Source organism: Parasteatoda tepidariorum, chromosome 6 (assembly GCF_043381705.1).
Source record: "Parasteatoda tepidariorum isolate YZ-2023 chromosome 6, CAS_Ptep_4.0, whole genome shotgun sequence".
Taxonomy (NCBI): Eukaryota; Metazoa; Arthropoda; class Arachnida; order Araneae; family Theridiidae; genus Parasteatoda; species Parasteatoda tepidariorum.
In genome coordinates this window covers 21,642,472-21,665,024 of record NC_092209.1, presented here as the reverse complement: position 1 = coordinate 21,665,024, position 22,553 = coordinate 21,642,472, and the positions used below count along the sequence as shown (strand labels likewise).

General features: G+C 33.8%; 1 protein-coding gene across 1 annotated transcript in view; it reads right to left on the bottom strand.

Annotated features, from left to right (window-relative positions):
• LOC122268288 (probable chitinase 10) overlaps positions 1-22,553 on the bottom strand; it is a 150,299-nt gene that overhangs the window by 35,744 nt on the left and 92,002 nt on the right. Inside the window, exon 15 of the mRNA XM_071181735.1 lies at positions 16,915-17,290. Coding sequence (XP_071037836.1) covers positions 16,915-17,290 — 376 coding nt within the window. The remainder of the gene's footprint in view (positions 1-16,914; positions 17,291-22,553) is intronic.

The following is a 22,553-nucleotide window of genomic DNA, read 5'->3' as shown; positions in this document are numbered from 1 at the left end:
CAGTACTTTTGTAGTTTATTACCACTACAACTACTTCTTTAAAATGAAGTTATTACAAACGACTTTGGAATTAAGTAACTTCTTCACTGCTTTAACACGTTCACGCCGGAGTGACCCACCGGTGGGTCACGCTAGACAGAGATGCCAACTTGCTCCGGTCAGCAAATATATATTTTAAAGTGGTAGTTTATCAATTGTGATTCTTGGTTTAATAAATTCAATTTAGTAGATTTTTATCCACCACTATTTCTAAATAATTTATAGGCTTATACAATTCACCACTTTGAAATAATTATGTCATGATATACCTTTTAGAAAGCAAGCAAAAATAGTTAAAAGTTTGCAAAATTTACTTTGCAGTATTTACCGTTCTTTTAATTATTTCGGCTTGTCCGGAGCAGTTGGCATCTCTGTAGATATAGCTGAATAATTGACAAAGAGAATAATTTAACTCCTACCGAAAACATGTTAAATCTGAAATGGGATTACTACCAGCTTTTCCTATTTTCCGTCTCGTTTTCACCCATGACGGCAAGCGGACTCTAACCCATGATTCGTCTACCGCTGAAGATATTTTAACTCAGCACTGTGGTCGGTGCAGACCGGATGCGGAATTCATATCGACTAGCCATCGCTATCATTCGAACCCGCTTAACCTTATTGGAAGACGAACTATCTACCCCCTGAGCCATCACGACTCAATTAAACTATTAATACATTTTTTATTTTGTTAAAAATAAACTTTTGAAATTGGAAATTCCGTGGTCGTTGGAGGATGTTAAATATACACGGTTGCCAACTTTCTACATTTTTGGAAAAATTTCTTCTAGTGGTGTCTAGAGGTAAATTTAATTTATATTTATTTTCCACACCACTGTATGCAATTGTTTCAAAAGTTTATAATACGCCTGCTTAACTTCTGTCTCTTATTGTGAAACCTTTAAAATATTGTCAAAACTCTGAAAGCTTTAGTTTTTAATCGTCTACTAATTTTTAATACTATCATTGGTTATTCTACGCCAGCACGTTGCAGAATTCTTCCTTACAGTTTGTGTCGATAAAACACATTAAGTGGTAGCAAAATTAGCATATAGTGGTGGCATATTATTATGCATATTTTTGATGAAAATATTTCTCGACGATAGCACATTGTTTATTGTAAAAAAAACAACAACTTATTATGAATTTTCGAAACTAAAATCGCAGAAAAAATAAGAAAATTTAATTATAACCTATTGCACTCTGAGTACTTTGAAATGCTGTTTGACATAACGTAAGCACTAATTCAATCAGAATTACATACCAGAAAATTCTAACGTATTTTCTGTAGGTAAAAATCATTGGGTTACAAAAAACTTAAATACTATATATTTAATTTTAGAGTGGAGGCCTTAGTGGTGACATTCGCATACCTGCCAACTTTCACTCTTTCCGATAATGGATTTTCAGAGTGGTTGTAAAACAATAAACGAAAAGCAATCTGACTCNGGCCGTTAGCGGCCTTTTTCCCATTCATCTTGTATTTAATCTTTAAGGTGGTTCTTTCTGGTAATTGGAATAAAAGGAAATCAAATATTTTGTATTTTAGTTAAAATTATGTCACTACAAAAATGAGCTGCAATCGGCCTGAGGTTTATGTCTTCTCTTAAGAAGTTGGCATCTTGAACTTGAACTAGAGTAGTGTACAGAGTGCCTGTCCGCGAAGCGGACAATTGACTCTTTCATCTGTGGTGATGCCCGTGGGCGCCTGTAATGTTGTCGATGGAGAGAAGTTGGCATTTCTGGGGCTGAAAGCCTATATATATCGAGACGAAAAAGTGTAAAAACTGGTAACGAATAAATTTCCTTTTTTAGATTTTTTTCGAGACTAATAAAAATCTATAACTACCAATTGTTTTTAACAAATAAAATTTTTATATTGAATTGCTTCATCGAAGTGTAAAATGTTACTAATGTAAATTGTTATTGTTGAGAATAGATTAACTCCTACCGAATATTATCTAATATTGAAATAGTTCTTCTACCAGTATTTTCTCTCTTCCGTCCCGCTTTCAGGCCTGATACCAACCCCTCATTATTAACCTCATGGACTCGACGGCTAAGAGGTGCACAACGTCGTTGGCCTTAGGAAAAACCATACCGCTTACTGAAAACGATTTTTTTTAAGGAAACACCTTTCTTTATTTGTATTTCTTACGTGCACAAATTGTTTGTTTTTTTCTTTTGTAACCTATGCTCAATAAAACGCATTTTTTCTGCCAAACAAATGTTCTTTTTATCTCATATAGCCTACTACGTCTGTCGGTCGATAACGTATCAATCACTCGAACAATCCCCCAGGTAAGCATCAACCTCAATATCCTTTAATTGTTTTGAGTAGTGTATGTTAATATTCAGATTTGCATCTGAAAATGGCATGGCATGCTCTTACATCTTATTTTAGTAATTTTACATAGAAATCTTTCAGCTCATTGTCATAATCTTTAAAATGCGGAATCTTGACCATGCTGAAGAGGTGTTAAAAATTCTATTAATATTTTTAAAATAAATAAATAAAATTGAATAATTTTGTAAGTATTTAAAATAAATTGGTATTTTCTTTATATTATTTACTACTAAGGATTTACAAAATTATAAAATCAAATAAGAAGCTTGACGACTATTATTTTGCCAGGGTGGTTAGGCATGCTTTGTTTCTTCGGGATAACTTATAATGAAATGAATGGTCTTCCAGTTGTGTTTATGGTAAAAAGAATTAGTTTTTGTAAATGGGTTGTTAACACTAGGTTTACGGGGCGCGTCATTTTGACGCATTTCGAGTTTTGTAAGGAAAATTATAAAACCAGTTTGAATTTTTATTTTTTCTCTTATAATGACTTTTAACCACTGATCGAAGTAAATATATATTGAAGGCTATTTTCTTCAAAAGCGTTGAAGTATTGAAATTCTCTTTGTGATATACCTATCTCTACTGATATGCATCAATTTGACGCGATCATAATTTCGACAAAATTTTGAGTAAACAAGCAATTATCACATCAATAATAAATAGGAATGTACCGACAATACTTCGATTCGTTATCCGATATTGTTATCTCAAATAAAACAAGCGATAAACAACTGTTGCCGATAAGCAATAATAGAAAGAACAAACGCAGAATGTCAATTGATGTCAGATTTTGAAGGTTTCAGTTGCTTAGTGAAACATATTGAAACATAAAATACTAGAACGATTCATAAATATATATCTCATATCTTCATTTTTTTCTTATAGTATAGAATTACATTGGTTTCTAAGTGTGGAGATGCCAACTGCTCCGGACACGCCAAAATAATTTTAAAAAATGGTAAATAACAGCTAAGAAAATTTTGAATGAAAGAAGTGGTGAATTATATAAGCCTACGAATTATTTAGAAATAGTGGTGGATAAAAATCCACTAAATTGAATTTATTAAAACAAGAATCACAATTATATGTATTCTTTCATGCGTCAAATTGACGCGTGTTCGTAGAGATAGGTATAAAGAAACGTCCGTAAACCTAGTGTTAATCAAAAACAAAAATTTCGTTTGAATTCAGAACATAACAATATGGCAATTCAGTGTTTGCCGGTTATTGTTTCTAAAGAAAAATTAACATAAGACTTGTACATATTTTCATTATTTTTCTATATATTTCCACATATTCTTATTCTTTATTTTTCCATTTTTTAATCACAAAATTGTCATCTACTTCGACGCATTTAAGGATCTTCATTAGCAGTGCCTTTCGAACCTATTTCCCCCCAAACAGTAAAAAAGAAGCCCCAATTTAATAATCTTTGTCATAAATTATCTTTCTTTTATAAATTCTGGATTATCTTTCTTTATTAAATTTTCTTTACTAAACTATTTCTCTTTAGAATGAGTAAATACTTAAATATTTTTAAGCTCTTTGAAGCTCTCTTAAATTAAACTTTTTTAAAAACCGTCAATTTGGAAAGATTTTTCGTCTTGATGAAAATAACCAAAATCAATGTATTCTTCTCAATTTTTGCTAACTCTTATGAAAACGGGAAAACTTTTAAAACACGAACAAATTAAATACAAACGCTTATCATTTTCATATAACTGCTGATTTTCATTTCCTTGACGTCTTGTGCCATTTTTATAAACTTAGTTGGCGCAATCTAAAGATTGGCAAAAATTGTCAAACAAACTGCCATTACATAAATCTCATATTTTTCACTAAAATAACGTCAATATGTCATGTAACGTCAGTAAGTCAACATTACGTCAATTAAACATATCATGTTCATATATGTATGATACCATTTTTAAATGAAAAATCTTAATGTAGATTATACCGAATGCTGCCAGTTGAAATTATTCTATTTATACAAGAAACTTGATTAAATTATCATATCGGGTACATATATCATTAACAGACCGAAAATTTCCAGGCACATATATCATTAACAGACCAAAAAATTGGCTAAAAACTGTTATAACACTATTACAAGCTCACAACACTTATATAAATCTCTTATTTTTCTCTAAAATAACGTCAATATGTCATGTAACGTCAATAAGTAATCAATACGTCAATTAAGCATATCATGTTCATATGTGTATGATACCATTTTTAAATGAAAAATCTTAATGTAGATTATACCGAATGCTACCAGTTGAAGTTATCGTATTTATGCGAAAAAAATTGATTAAATTATCATATCAGGTCTTGTATATCATTAACAGACCGAAAATTTCCTCCTTTTCACATCCTTGCTTATGAATAACGACCTTGAAATGATTGTTTAAATTTATTATCTACTGTAAAATTAGATAATTTGAATTAAGTCATTGCCATTCATACGCAAATGTGTATTTTAATTGTATACTATCATAATACTGTTTCTATTTTTGATATTTTTTATTACATTTAATAGCGCTTACTTCTAACTTTCATCCAAATGTTTATCACCATCCGCAATTAAATAATGTAGTATGAAAATTTTCAAAGCTAACTAATTTACTTCTGTCTTTTGACTTAAAATGTCATGGGTTATTACACTATAAAACATAATCTGACAATTAAGGATTAATATATTTAGGTCGAATATAAAGTTTTTTTAACTTTAAAATTAAATTAGAATCCTTGACTTGATGAGCAGTTTCGACCCTTCTTAAAAAATTTAATAGTGGTTTTTTTTTTAATAAGGGCAGGCACTGAACTTTTCGTTCTTCGCCATAGAAGATACCGGAATTGTTACTCATTTAGCGTTACCCAGTGGGCACCTGTGAACCAAAGTCACGGAGGCGAGCAACGTTACCCACGCCATACTGCCACAAACCCGTTCATAGGGTGGGCCACATTCACACAACAGAAGACAACACAGAGAGAGAAACATCCATGCCCAGAGCGGGATTCGAACCCACGGCCATTGGCTCCGCAGTCAGACACGCTAACCACTCGGCCACCTGGCCGGCAATTTAATAGTGGTAGAAAACTCATAAAAAGCGAGTTTGAAATTTATTTATTCGATATATTTTTTCAACGTTAAGAGATTCAGCTTTTCTTAAATTGATTCTGGCGGTAGCTACGTTAAAATCTTTGTGTATTTTTTTCTATTCATTTAAAATAACACTGTACGTTCAGAACAAAAAAGTTCAATTTTTATTCAATCATTTTCAAATTTTAACAGAATATGGGAAACATTAATAGAAGTCTGTGTGCGAAGTTTTAGAAAAGATAACAATTAGATTTTAAATTATAGACAAAAATATGACTTTAAACTGTTGATAATTGAAAAGTTTATTGAGAACGAATTTTAATTTTTTAATCAAATTGTTACCTAAATACGTTGTTTATAGGTATTTAAATAAATTTAAGTGATTAAAGCAACTGTATAGACACATAACGTAACTGGGCATTATATTTTATTTTATTATCACCAAAAATTTCTTCGAAAAACACGCTTTAATTATGTTTGCTAATTTATTACGAATTAAATTACTTTATTGAGATTATCAAAGGCATTTAAAATTAAACGAAACACTTGGAAGAGTGCCTGAAATTTTTTTTAAAGTATTCAAAAAAACTGATGAGTAAGGAACTGTTTGAAATTGTGTGCTAGCTATCTCTTCAAATTTCGCTACGCTTTTTGTAAAATATTTCATAGAGTAGAAGACATTTAAAGTCCAAAGCTTCCAGATTTTTTGATAATTTTGCCAACATTTTAAAACTGTCACCACGAAAGCGCTGGAGCACCTGGGCCGTGAAACGGCCATTATCCCATCCATCATCTATTTTTCTATTTTGAATTGGATCAGCGGAGTATGTGGTAGCTGTTAACAGGATTCAAGCACTTTACTTGAGTTGTTGTTGTTGCACATCCCCCTGGAGATGGAAAGCCTAGACCAGGTCCAGAAGGCCCCGTCGCGTCAGAAAGTTCCGATCAACCAACAGCTGCTTTAAAGAAGCGCCAAGGCAAAACAGAAGGTGATCAGGACTAGCAGGTTGTGGCCAGGAACAAGGTTGGAAAGTCTTCTCCCCATTTTGGAACCTTAAACCCTTAAGAAGGCCACTACGAAATCTGGCCATGGCCGATTGGAAAGGCCGAGGGCCGCAGCATGTTAATGATAGGCCAGGGCGGTTGCCAGCATACCACTCATGGGATGGAGTACGGCGCTACACTGGAAGCAAACTGTTGATGCGTTAGCGGAGTAAGCACTGTAGTGAGTGAAAGTGTTAACTCACATAAAGAAACTTGAAGATTTAAACATTTATTTATTTCATACAGTACCATCTCGATACAGCGTACAACTGAAGATATTAACTATAAATACAGCTTAACAAAAACTTTGGTACATCACCGGAAACAACAACACAGTGAAGAGACAAGACAAGACACATGCCTACAACAATGCATGCCTTATATACAGATTCCATAATGATATGAACGGATGACGTCACTTACGTTATCTGAAAAGAAAATATCTGTTGCCAACACACGACCTAAACTTAATTCAGTTAATTCAATGTATTCAGAGGAGTAACAAACCACTCCAACACAAGCGATGTTTTCCCGCGGAGTGGATCTCAGAGGGAGTAAGACGGTTCAAACAGTCCGTAGGAAGATCACAGCCATTCATGGCGAGCACATCGGCTGTCTCATTGCCATGTACCCCGACATGTGATGGGATCCATTGGAGGCTTATTGGTGTCTTCAGGCCTATCTCAGATAGAAGTTTCATAATCTCCTGGCCAGGAATATCAAATATTTCAGACCAGTTCTTGAAATACTGAATAGCACTCCTACTATCAGTCAATATCCAAATGCAATTATTATCAGTTGTCTGGGCATAATTAAGGGCAACTCACGATGACAGCCAAGGTGGTTAATCACTACACACGCCTCACCACTGGTCCTGCTCCTAGTTTCTGGGGACAGGAATTGCGCCACGCCACGCAGCTCTTCAGCTGTCCGTGATCGCTATAGATGTTAAGTGCAAAAAAAATTGTGCCGTGACTCGCAATTCAATATTGTAACGTGTTTGATGTAATTTGTATTTGTAAAGTAATGCCGCTAGTCTTTAATCGTACTATTCCAAATGATACTGATAATAGTTTAATTAGTGTAATGCTAAGATGGTTAAAATAAACGGTAGATAAGCTAAACTTAATATTATCCAATTAACTAATTCAGGAAATAATTTAATAGTAATTTGAGTAATAATGTAATGACAACTAAATAATTAATTTAATTAGCGTTTTGTCAAGTTAAGGATAATGCCAGCTGCTAAATAATATATCGCGGACGTAACGTAATTTGTAACTTCCACAAATATGTGGTGAGTAATTGTTAACTGTAATTTTGTTATAAAATTCGGTGATAGTAATTTTGTAATTTTAATTGTAATTGTATTTTTAACTAAATTGTTTTATTGTGTATGCACTAACCTTTCCCTTGCAGAAGTCTCGACAGACGGGCTTAGTAGGTTTGTAGGATTGGGCATTAGGAATGCACGCATGTGCGGAAATGCACATGCGTCTTCTGGGTGACAGCTGTGTGGTTTCCGTGTCCGACGGGCCGGAGTGCGAGGCAGATGTAAATACGTGGGAGCCGTGAAAAGCCTTAAACCTGCTTCGCGAGTCAGCTGGCAACCTGCGATGACCAAAATATGTGAGGAAAAAGTCCTCCACAAATGCAAAATTTCTCCCAATACTCGATCCAGGAGTCCCCTTGTCTTCTGGATTGGGTACAAAATTACGAGGCTGCGGAGTTGAACATTAGTATTCGTAAACCCATAAGATTGGGTCGGCTTTTCAACAACGGTTATAAAATAAAATAAAACTATGTGTGGGAGCCGCGATGGCTCAGGGGATAGAGCGTTCGCCTTCCAGTGAGGTGAACCGGAGTTCGATCCCAGCGATGGCTGGTCGATACGAATTCCGCATCCGGCTTGCACCGACCACACTGCTGACGTGAAATATCCTCAGTGGTAGACGCATCATGGAGTCCCCTCGCCGTCAGGCTAACCGTGGGTGGTTCTCGTGGTCTTCCTCTCCATGTAACGCAAATGCGGGTTAGTTCAATCAAAAAGTCGCCAAAGGCAAATTTCTCCCAATTCTTGACACAGGAGTTCCCTTGTCTTCTGGATTGGGTTCAAAATTACAAGGCTACGGAGTTGAACATTAGTAGTCGTAAATCCAAAAGTTGGGTCGGCTGTTCTACGACGGTTATTTAAAAAAGCTATGAGGGGCTTTGAATGTAGATTGATGGTCAACGTGGGGAAACGCTTGATCGAGTTGTCTATATTGTTGTAGTTGAATCTGATGCTATGGGTTAATCTGTGATTAATTTTCGTTTTTTTCTATAATTTATTTTGAGGATTGTAATATGAGGTGTCAGATGTATTGGTCTGAATTTTACATCTTTTTTGTAGTTTTCAAAGTTGAATATCTGGTTGAAGTTCACTGTATTGCACTTTATGGCCTGGTCAAAGAAATCTGCATTTAATTAGGGGACATATTGTGATAAGGTTGGGATTTTAAGGTCTTTGTAAATATTTGTATTTCTGATGAACCATCTGGCACGGGTGATTTTTCTAAGTATCTTGTTCTGGCATTGGCTGAGTTTTTTCATGGGATGTTCCGGTATGGTTGTCCAGGCAGGTGAGGCATATGTGAGAATTGGTCTCATCACTGATGTATATAGCAGTTTTCTTAGTTTTAATGAAACATTCTGGTTGTAGATAAGTGGATATATTATTATTGTTGCTGCATTTGCGCTATCTATTATATTTTTGATATGGTCATTCCAGGTGAGTTTGCTGTTTATTATAAGGACAAAGTAGTTTGCTTTTTGACTATAGGTTAGTATTTTTGGTTTGAATTGTATTAGTATTTTTATTCTTCTTTTCTGTATAATTAGGATTTGAGATTTGTCTGCATTTACGGCAGATTTCCATTTAACGCACCAGTCTTCTATTTCATGCATTTGATCCTGTAGTTTCTGTAATGCTATATTTGAATTTCCTGATTTCATGATGAATCCTCCATAAAAAGCTGTAATACTATTGTAGTTTGTTCTATTAACTGGAAAATCACAAGTGTATAAAATATATAGAATCAGTCCAAATATGCTGCCCTGAGGTACTCAAGCTGTGATATTTCTTTTTGAAGATTTACAGTTTTGAATGGATACTTGGAAGATTCTGTTTGGAAGATAAAGCAGGAAGGTAATCTGATGAGACCAGGTGGAAAGTTAAGTTGCATTAATTTAAATATTGTACCAGTATGCCAGAATTTATCGAATGCTTTTGAGGTGTCTATCATTGGAAATGCTATTGCTTCTCTGTTGATTAGAGCTTTGCCTGTATAGTCTATTATGCGAAGTAGTTGTTTTGTGTTGTCTGGTTTGCCGCATTTGGTGTAAAATTTTATTTCTATACTTACAGTGGTAGTAAAATATATGCTTTCTATGTATTCCTTGCATTTATAAACTTAATTTAAAGTCTTTAAACCCACCACTATGTTTTTAAATATTAAGCAGGTTTATTATATGTAATACTGTAGTTCTAGATCACGTAAGCTCCTTCAATCTGCAACGTATGTTTATAAGAGCCGTAGGGCCTCAGCCGCCCAGTTCCACTAAAACGAACGAACGTATGTTTCTGCCGAAAACTGTAAAATTCCATTTTACTGCAACTGGGGTAAATCATCCTCAAGAGGATTAAAGTTAGTAGGTATAGTAGCGGTGTGGAAAGGACGTTTAAATGAATAAAAAAATGCATTAAACATTAACTCAGCTGTAAATCGAATTAATTTTTGCAAAGAGAGAAAGTTGACAGCCCTACTTTAGAACATAGCTCAAATCTCTACGCACTGCCGCTAAGCAGCATCAACTGATTCGTCGGATTTTTGAGACAGATATTGGGGGAATGTGTGAAGTGGGAGCAAAATTGTGGGGGGGGGGAGTGGAATTGCCAAGCATTAAATAGTAAAGTCACGAGTGGGATCAGTTGAACATATGATGAAATCGATAGAAAATTAAGCGTAATTAAGATTAAACTAGATTAGAATATAATAATATTTATAGGGTTCAGAGCAATGTCAACATTAACGCATGTGTATTTAAATAGAAAATAATAGAGAAAATATATGCAACTATTTACATATTTACACCAGATTGGCAAAATATCTGTCAACGACATAAAAAGTATATAAGTGAAAGATAGACAGGCTTGTCTGTGACTCTGTTAAAGTTATGACCCAGGTGTCCTCTGATAATACCACTGGCAGCATTTGCTTACTTGCTTGCTTTATTTAATAAAATTAGGCCGCCTGGCAGCATTTGACCACGGCCGCCAACTGCAACACTTTTCCAAAATATCTAATTCATCTGTAATGAGCCCTAAGGCGACGGTGACTATTTTCTTTAAAAAGTATCAATTTCCACAGAGGGGCTGTGGACGTCTTGGAAAAACAGGTTGGCTTGGAGGAGATAAAGACTCAATATTAATCCTAAAGTACTTTATTTTAATTTCTAGTTTTGTATAAAGAATGGTATTTTCTTTTTTATTTTATATCACACGCCAATAGAGATTTGGTCTGGCTCGCATATACGTCAGACGCTCTTAACTAGTTAAATAAGATGATGAGACACATTGTATTAAATGTTCGATAATTTGCAATTCATTGTCATTAACAAAAGTTAAATTTTTTTTAACGTAAAACGTTATCAAATGGGAAGATAATTTTTGAAGACGGAAAATTCAGGTTTCATTTAGAGTATTTGAAATGATAACCTGATAATCGCAAATCAATTTATTGATCAGCTTATCTTATTATTCGACATTGTATTACATCATGATCACTTAGCACAAAGGAAAGTAACACAAGTTGCAAAACTGATCGGCGGACATATGGTGGAGTTCTCTTTTTTCTTACAGATTACACCTTTCTAAGATTAATTTTAATTGATCTTTGAATGCCCTTTAAAATGTCAGAGATATTTTTTGTTACTCTGATGAAGAAATAAGAATTAGGTTACCGATAACCTCTCAATTAAGTAGATTTATAGATTAAAAAGGCAGTATACAGGACTAGAAATAACTATTTGCGAATTTTTAATTTTATGCTTGCTAAGACATTTTCTGGGAATTAATATTTTTAACGGAGCTTAAATATTTTCACATCTCTAATTTAAGGTCTGAAAACTATTTACCTCTACAAATGACAAGTTTTTATGCAATTTAATAATATATTCCTGACCTAAATTTTTTTCAAATTCGCTCGAGGGAATACTGAATGCTTATACTTCTCTGCAACACAGGTAGTGGTGGAAAGAAGAAGATAATACGCTTTAGTACATAATGCGTTAGGTTGAGATCCTATGCATTTTTGTTTTAGGTTTCATTTTCAAAGAAACAGAAAAGTGTGAATGTATGTAATGTTCTTTATAAACTTTGTACATTGGGTCAAAAAATATGACTCAGAAAAAAATTTGTAGATGAACAAAGGTTTTGAAATTTGAAATCCCCACACTCGAAACAAGTAAAGATTAAATATAAATGCCACAAAAAATTCGTTCCCTAGTGTTATTTTTCAAGGGTGTAAAGGTATAAGGGTTTCAAGGCTGGAAAGGTTATAAGGTATAAGGGTTTCAAAGTTATATTTTGAGTGTATTCAGAACTAGAAAAACTATATCAGAAGTTTATAACTTCATTTGTACAATATAAGATTAAGGCAAAATTTTCATTTTTGACAGAAATATATTAAGGAATTAAACTTTACCCTTTCAAGAATGTGATCACATACAGATCGCGGGAATCTCCTTTCTCGGTTCCCCTCGATATCATATGTAAAGCGAGCTTTTCTGATTGCCTAAGATCCGTAGGTAAGTGCTTCTTTCTCCTTCCAATCCTGAGGTAAGGACTGATTATTGCGTGTGTAAAAGGGGCACTCCTAAATTTTGAGGTCCTTTCACATTATAGTTATGCGATTTAAATTTTGCACTTTCTTTAATGTTGTACCTTGTCGATTCACTAAAATTTTCCAATATTCTAAATTTAGTCCCTAAAAATCAATTAAACCAAAGACTCATAGTAGTTAATGATTAAATTTTCTACATTGAAAAATTTGCATTTAATAAGAAATTTGTGGATCAATCTGGTTCAATCTATATACATCATGTGTACTGCCAACTTTTACGCATTCGGCGTAAAATTTTATTTTTGTATTTAAAGTGGTAGCAAATATATACTATTTTTTCTTTTATAAACTTAATTTTTAAATGATTTTGATCACCACTATTCTTAACAAAAATTAAGCATATATATATATATATATCAATATATGTTACTATCATGGTTGTCCGCTGAAGCTGCTTCAAATACCGCGTCGTTTTTTGCTAAAATTGAAATTTTAATTCCATGTTTATACCACTGGGAAAATTCATAACGGAAGGGATTAAAGGTTGGCAGTTATGTATATATAGACACAATGCCCCAATCAGATGATCTTTCGCTGTAAGCTTACTTTAAGACAAATTTAGAAAATAATTGTTACAGCATCGAATCTAATGATGCTTATACTGGTGTAGACTAACAAATCATACTGGTGTAGTCTAGTATATAAACTTTAATGTCAATGAAAATGTTGGGACTCCTTAATCAGCATGTGTTCATCTTCCTTTGCATCTCATTATCTGGCCCTGCCTGAAGGGGTTAATGATATTTGTAATATAAAAACTTATTAAACATTATTTTGATCTGGAAAATAAGATAAAATAATTATAGAGGATTTTATAAATGCAAAATAGGAACTGCATAAATGAATATTAATGGAATCACGGCCTGGTTGAATCAAAGCTTTTCTAAATGTTAAAATGAACATATAACAGAAAAACGTTAATAATTCATGTTAAAAAATAAGGAATTATAGCCGGGATGTCAACTGCTACGCTTTCTGAGGCAATTTTAATAAATTGTTAGTGAATTAAATAGTTATACTTGAGAAATAAGGACAACCATGCTTACTCTTATAAGGAGTCATCATGCGAAAACTAATATGAAGTTGCATTATTTATGATACTTTGACTTTTTGATTTGAAGTGGTGGAAAAATAACTAAAAATTAAACATACTAACCAAAAATAACTTAAAATTTGTTACCGCTAGAAAATATTGTTTCACAAAGCAGAGCAAGTTGGCATCTCTAGTAAAGATAAACGCATGCACTCTCAATTTGTTTTGGTTAAATGTCTAAAAATAGTGCCTACGCTTTTTCATTTTTTCCCCTCGGAATGTTCTAAGAGCAGAATCACGTTTAAAAAATAAATATTGTTTTAAATCATGGCAACAGTGCTGCATTAATGGAAAATTTTATCTACACACACGTGCAAACCCTCTACAAAGTCTATTTGAAAACCTTTTTATCGACTGTGTTGTTTCTTGTATTTTTTCTTTTCAATAAGTTCTCGAGATAAATAAATAAATATAAAAATAGTAAAAAATTCTAGAGGTATAGCGAAATACGCAAAAAATAAAATTAACATTAACCCCTTGGGACGGTTGGTTCAGAATAGCATTCGTACAAAATCAGAATCAGGATGTAATTAAATAAAAAACGGTAACTTAAATGTAGTCGTTTCTAATTTGACAGACTTACTTTCTTTTACTTTAATTATTGTTAGTTTAATCATATATATAATCAATGTTAATTCAAAGTATAACTAAATAGTTTTATTTTGAACAAAATAATGGTGAATTAAATAAATCAAGCAATTATTACTCCGCCCACAAATAAACTGCAAAAGAATTACTTTGATTACCAGTTTTATCTTTTTACACTAAAATTGCTTCTACGCAACTAATTCCGTGATAAGTTTCCTTACAGTGAATTGTTATTGTTGAGAATAGATTAACTCCTCCCGAATATCATCTAATATTTTCTCTTTTCCCGTACCAGTATTTTCACTTTTCCTGGCGTGAACGTGTTAATTATTGTTAGTTTAATCATATACACTGACTGAGCAAAACTCATGGGATAGCAGGGCTCTGATTTGTGGATGGACAGCACGTGTGACCAACCTGGTGGCCTCCGCGACGGTCTCAGTTGCGTGTTAGACATTGCTTGAAGTGGCTGTGTGAGTGAATGCAACGTCAGGTAAAATGCAACGTCGTCGTGAGTTGACGGCATTCGAACGCGGCATGGTTGTGGGTGCCCGACGCATGGGACATTCCATTTCGGAAGTGGCTCAGGAATTCGGCTTCCCAAGGTCAACCGTGTCGAGAGTTTACTGAGAATGGGTGAATGAGGGTGTCACAGTCCACAACAGACACCATATCGGGCGTCCACAGGCCCTAAATGACCGAGACAGGCAAAACCTGAGACGAGTGGTAACTCGAGATAGGAGAGCAAATGTGCAACTAATCACGGCTGAATTCAACACTGGCCGTGATGGAGACGTGTCCCAGTTGACAATCCGTCGGAACATGCATGCTCTCGGGTATGAGAGCCGTCGCCCCACACGTGTGCCACTGCTAACCCAGCGTCATTCGACAATTCGGCGTGCATTTACCCCCAATCACCATGGATGGACACTGAAACAGTGGCGTAACGTGATCTGGTCTGACGAATCACGTTATCGACTGTTCCATGCTGATGGGAGGCACCGTGTGTGGCGCAAACCGCACGAAGCGATGGATTTAGCATGCCAAGTGGGCACAGTCCAGGCCGGTGGCCTATCAGTCATGGTGTGGGGTGCATTTTCGTGGCATGGAATGGGCCCGTATTTGTGGCAGTCGGCCCGAAAGGGTTAAGGTGTTCAAACTTTGATATGCTCTCTTGATCAACTACTGGGACATTATTTTCTAGATTGCAGCCACTCCCTATGCTTTGCGGGTCAAAAACCTGAATCCGTCTAATAAAAGACAAATAAAAGGTATGTTTATTCACAGACAGTCTATATTTTTGTGTCTCATTTCTTAGCTTAAATTATCATCCGACCTAATTAATTAGCATATCTAAGGTCAACCGCTGGAATAATTAAGATTGTGTTCTAGAAGGTAAAGAAGGAAAAAGTTACTCTGGGTGTTTCGTATTACTGAACTAAACTTTTAAGGAGTTGAAAAATAAGGGCCACATTACTCTACATGAATAACTTAAGATAAATATATAAAATTTTTAGCAACATTCTTTGAGTCGTGGTGGCTCAGGGGATAGAGCATTCGCCCTCCAATGAGGTGAACCGGGTTTGAATTCCTGATCGATACGAATTCCGCAGCCGGTTCGCACCGACCACAGTGCTCACGTAAAATACCCTCAGTGGTAGACGGATTTTGGGTTAGAATCCCCTTGCCGTCAGGCAAACTGTGGGAGGTTTTGTGGCTTTCCTCTCCATGTTACGCAAATGCTAGTTAGTTCCATCTAAAAAGTCCTCCATGAAACAAATTTCTCCTAATAGTTGATCCAGGAGATCCCTTGTCATCTAGATTGGGTTCAAAATTATAAGCCCACGGAGTTGAACGTTATTAGTCGTAAATCCATAATTATGTCGGTTTTTCAACGACTGTTATGAAGGTCAGCTTGCTTACCATTGTATAGTTAAAGTATAAAAATTCAACTACTATGTTGTTGTTGTTGTTTTTTGATTTTTACAGCTGTAAATATTTAAAAATACTTAACCACTTTGAATATTTTCCCGTATTGTTGTCAAATAATCATCCATATCAGGACGATTTTGTTCGTGGTAAAATCCTATTGCATGTCCTAATTCTAGAATAATTGTTCCGGACCATCCACACCCGTGGCCAAGTGAAACTGGTTGTTTTCCTCCGACATAAGAATAACAATTATGTAAATATATGTGTTAAATAAGATAAATATAAACTATAATAAACTGCATAGCTGCCAATTAGTAAAACTTATGCTTAAGTTTTTTTAATGGTTGTAAAGATGCAGAATGAAAACTTCTTTTAGGTTTCTGTAATAGTTGATAAATTCGAGTAATTTATTCCTTCTCACTCAAAAACAGACTTGTATTCTCAATACAAAGAAAAACTTTTGAAATATTTTCAAGTTGATAAGCAGAGAGCATACATAAGAAAAGGACAGAATCCAGAATTACAATAGGGATACATGTAAGGTTACAACGGAATTCGAATCATTAACATAGCTGCCAACTTTTACGCATTTTGAGTACTGTTTTATTTTAATTTGCGTAATTAAAATAAAATTTTTGCGTACCCAGAGGGGCTGAGTGGTAAAACCACAGTGAAAATAGGTAGAAGAGAATACTTATGATAGTTTATGAGCAAAATTTTAAAAGACAAATTTGCGTGAGAAAAATAAATAACAAGAAACTAAAGAACATAAAATGTAACTTAAAAACTTTTATTTAACAACTTCAAACAGTTCAATATTAACAGCCTGGAACATTCTTCCTCAAAACGCACGTTTTTAAAGTTTCATCAAAAGCTGAATCCTCTCCGCAGTTGTAAGTATGCCTAGTCAATTCCCCTTTGCTTACTTGTACGCAATAGTAGAAGACTGAGCAATTATGAGGATCTTTGAAGTAACCATCACCTGGACAAGTAAATTCTTTAGGTGTTTCGGTAGGTTTTGGTCCAACTGTTGGCCTAATGTTTGGGTTAATGGTAGGTGTGACAACAGGGCCGTTAAGTTTTGTGTAAATTTGCGACAAAAGTGGATATTTTTCGCCGTAACAATTTCCTCGGAAATCATCAGTCTCCAATGACCAGACCATTCCTCCTCCCAGTCCTTCTTTGATTAAATAGTCAACCTGGAATATAAGTACCATATCAATAGCATTCTACTTTACCCCCCACTTGAAAATTTACGAGTTTTTTTATTGCGTTTTTTCCCGACATTTTTTGTAGAAGAATCAGCAAGTAAAACTTAGAGGATTAGCTTTCTATAACTTTAGGGATAGTATTTATCCCCAAACACTGGTATTAAGAACATATGCTTTTCACCTTTTCCAAATAGAAGAAAACTCTTATCACAAATGCTTTCCGTAAACAAACTTTAAAAATTTCGCTGGGTATTAAAATTAACATCACATTTTGCAAACACCAGTAGCAATATTAACTTAATTTAAAATAGTATTTCATGGTAATATATTCTTTACTAGGATACATATTACTTAAAATAGTATTTCAATGTAAGTTTTATACACACATATTTATACGTGTATACATCATAGTATATTTATGTGTTGCGGTGGGCAAAACTTCGATAACCCACTTCTATAAATATACGGCAATTATGTTTTGAAAATTTAGGGTTTGATACAATTAAAAATTCTAGCATGCAATAATAATGAGTATTGAATTTTAAAAAATCCTGGTAAGGAATATGTTATTAAATTGCATAAAAACTGTAGCTTCTAGAGAGAAGCCGAATACAGATTTGAAACAAACGACGCGAAGATATCCAAGATCTGTTTAAACAACTTCCTGCAACAGAACACACACACAAATATTCTCCGGCGTAATCTACCTCCCTAACATAGAAGATCTTATTTTTCAAGATTAAAATTTAAAAGAAATCAATAACTAATATCTTCACCTGCATCAACGTTTGCTGTTTTTAGTTTTGGTATATCGAACACGGTACCTTCTTTTACTGAAAACAAACTTACACTGTAGTGAGGAGCATTAAAAATTTCAGTGTATGTATAACTTATCTCTCTTCTTGTAATTAGAGGTTTCTAATGTCAGAAAAAGGTGCTCTTTTCTTTCGAAATTAGTATTCTTTCTTAATTTCTCACCTTAATTCCAATGCTCTTTTTGTCATCATATCCAACCCATTGATCTCCTGAATAGGCATATGGAGCGTCTACTTTAGCTGGGACTACTTCCTTCCATCCTTGTTTAAGATTCAAACAGATCTGGTGTGAAATACAAACAAATATAAGCATTTTACGAACATGAAACTAAAGACAGATTTTAAACACAAATAAAGAAAGATTTTTCAATGTCAATAAATTAAAACATGATCCAAGGTAAGATTACGATTTTTAAATATTAAATTTTCATTAAAGCATAAATAGTTATTAACACGTTCACGCCGGGGTCACCCACCGGTGGGTCACGCTAGATTGTCTCATCTTGACAGCGCATCGGAGTAAAAACTGGTAACAATAAATTTCATTTTTTAGTTTTTTTCCGGGAATAATGAAAATCCATAACTACCAATTGTTTTTAACGGATGCAATTTTTATATAGAATCGCATCTTCACTGTGATAAATTTCCTTACAGTGAATTGTTATTGTTGAGAATAGATTAACTCCTCCCGATTATTATCCAATATTGAGATAGTTCTTCTACCAGTATTTTCACTTTTCCCGGCGTGAACGTGTTAATATTAAGTTTTGAAGCAACAATGCTTAATTATATTTGCGCTGGGCATAAAATACACAAATGTGCTTACAAAACAGTGGATGCATACCTGCCAACTTTTAATCCCTTCCATTATGATTTTTCCCAGTGGTATTAAAATGATAAAAATAAAGATTTCAATAAAAATACGTTGTATTTGAAAAATCTTAAGCTGCTATCATGACTAACTATCTAATCAACTTTTTTCAGAGTAGGGGAGAGTGGGGTCAATTGTAACAGGGTACGATTGTAACAGAGCAAAAATTTCAAGTGTCGGGTTCAAGATTTGGTTCCTAGGTGGCGCACAAGGTGTATTTAATAAATCTACATGTACACCCCTGATGGCAATCATTTTTATGTACTTTTGAAAGAGTTAGATCACAAAAGATATTTTCACACCACGCAAGTACTTTTTTTNGATTATAAATTAAGTTTATAAATATAAGGAATACGCAGAAAGCATACATTTTACTACCACTTTAAATATAAAAATAAAATTTTACGCCAAATGCGTTAAAGTTGGCAGGTTTGTGGTTGGCATCTCACTGCTAGGCGGTATAAGTTCTAGGTTTTATAGAAATCGAAACAAAAAACTTTTCGATCTCTGTTATATGAACCACCAACGTCTTTTTCATTTCTCAAACAATGGCGTGAACGTGTAACGTGTACAGCACGTTGTTTCGATGTTTCAACATAGAGCTCCGGACGTGCGTGACACGTCTTTCCTGCGCAAATGGAACCAAAAAAATTTACATTTCAAGGCAAAACAAATTATCAGTTGAAAAGTTTATTACGGACAGGAAAAACTGCTTTGTCAATATTTTTAGCATTAAAAATTAAAACGGGATGGCAAAATGTCTTCAGAAAAAAGTGCAAAAATGTGTCATGAAAAAAAATTACGTTGACTTTTAAAAAAGTAGCTGACTTTTATTTATAAAATCAACACTTTTTTTAAACCGTTTCTCACTAGTATTTCCATTCTCTGATCATTTGTGGTAATACACTACGTGCCTACATTTTCTTCTTGTGGAAACAAAGCTGGATATTCCCGTTCGATGGTACATAGGTAATCTGTCGCAATTTGCAATACGGTATAAATCAGTGATAAAACTATTTCTTTTTATCCGTGAAGTGCCAATTGCTACGTCTATTAAAATCTGCTTTATTTTTCCGATTGTTTTCACGAGAAAAATCCCCATGTTTTAAAAAAAAATTGTTATAGTTACTCTGTTCACTTTTATTGTCACTTTTTCCCAAAATAAATTCCAATTCCCTCAACTTTTACTTGCACGGGTTAAGTCATGGGTTTGTGACTTAAGACTGAGCGTGATTACGGAGTACCTGTCCGCGAAGCGGACACTCCTCTCTTTCATCTGAGATTGTGCCCGTGGGAGCCTGGTGTACTGTTTTTAGGTTAAAAAAGACTGAAGTAGGTGTGTCTCTGTTGTGCCTACCGTCATTTTAACGTGACTGTCCATTTTTCCAAAAAAAAAATGGTACTACACAGGGCTAAAGAGAATAGAAGGGCTGGTTCACTCCTTTGAAGTATCTTTCGCCGCGCCGATCCTCCGACGTCACACTAGTGACGTCACTTTTACTTCAAGAGCGGAGCGTTTGGCCTTACTAGCTCTAACTAATATTGGATCATTTCTTTTTGCGAGATATTCTAAGACATTTGTTATTTTCTATAATGACTTTCCTCAGTTTTTGCAGTGAATTTACAAGAATTTAAAACTATTATCGAAATGCCAGTTTGCGCGATTGCAACTTGCAAAAATTCTGATATAAAAACAAAAGGAAAAAGTATAATTTTTCGCGTGTTCCCTAAAGTAAATGAACAACTATGTAAAGAATGGATTCCGAAATGACACAGTTAATATAAAACCGCAATACGTTTATTCTGTCGTAAAGAACTTTTATAAAAATTCATTATCTAAATAGAAACCGCCTCGCTACTTCATAAAGAAAGGCAGGTGAAAAGAATTAAAAAATAGATAAAGTCAAAGAAAATTAAAATGTAAGTAAAAAGTATAAATAAAATATATAGTATATAGTTGAAATTCTCCTAATTTCATAACATATTTTTTAATGTAGTTATTCTAAATATTTATGATTTTTTTTAAAAATTATATTCTCTTCAATTTAAATATCTATATATTATATCATCGTAAATTTAAATGTCTATAAACAATTGTAAAATTTCTGATGTCATTATGAACCTAAATTATTATTTTGTTTCAGTAATTAGCGTTTAAGGTTGATGTTTCCTAATGATTAAGTATGAACAAATTGCTATTAACGACATATTTTAAAATCAGGGATTCTAAATTTAACTTAACTTATCTTTATAAAAGAATATGTAGATAAAAAAAGTGTCGATATATGCCTTCATTTTTCTTAATAGTTAAAGTTAAAACTGAACTTTTTAAAATAAAGTATTTATCGTGTCATTTTCACCAACTAGCAAAACATTTTTATAAGTTTAAAATGGTATTTTTTTAATATAATAACCAAGAAAGTTTTTTTTGAACTATGTTTATGAACGGAAATAATGTGTTAATTACGTAAAGTTTGAAGGCTAATAACCAGAAAAAGTCTAACTTATTTTTACAAGAGAAAGATGCAAAGTTATCATATCTTTGCTTGCGATCTCCGAGATCTGTAGACACAGTGACGTCATGAGGAGGGAAATCGTAGCTTCAGCTCTAAGAGCGGAGTGAACTAGCCCCTGTATTCTCTTTAGCCCTGGGTACTACATGTGTTTCATTATTTGTATTTGTTTTGCAAAAACAAGATAGTTCTATCTACCGTAATGTATCACAGCTGTAAAGATTTATATTCTGATCGAAGTTTATAGAATAGTGCTTTTCAAAAGCTAAAGTGCTAAGTAGCAGAGCAAAACATCCACTTGCATTATCATTTTTCCCAGTGGTATTAAAATGGAATTAAAACTTCAATTTTAAGCAAACAAATACGTTGTATTTGAGAAAACTTAAGTTGACAACCATGATAGTAACGCATATTAATATATGTGCTTAATTTTTGTAAGAATAGTGGTGATCAAAATCATTTAAAGATTAAATTTATAAAAGAAAAAACAGTATATATTTACTACCACTTTAAATATGGAAACAAAATCTTCCGGAAAATCCGGAAGAATTGGCAGGTATGCACTTGGTGTGAACAAATCTGAACTATTACTTTTTTCCGTATTACTGTTTTTCATATATTTGCTATCGTTAGGTTTTGGAGCGGGTACACTTGTACAAATGACTATGTTAAGGACAAAAAGCGTTTAGATGGCATTAGATCAGGATGACTAATCCGTATATAACAACAGCTTCTGTAAATTCTTTTTCTGCTACACTTCCTTAAATAATCGTGTCGTCATGTTGTCAGAACTTCGTTTACATTAAAATATTGTAATTCTTTGTTTACATAAATTTTGGTAGAATACTTTTTAATAGACCTCGTTGATATGATAAAAGAACTTTGAATTGAAATTAAAGAAGATACGGCAAATTGCCACCATCATATATTCTAAACACTGTTAGAAAGAGCAAGCTGGCTTAGAAAAATAAGCTAATTATTAATAAGTACATATATTATTATATTCTTTCATTATAGGCTGAACCAGTGCTCGGCAGTGCTTTTTTTTAGAA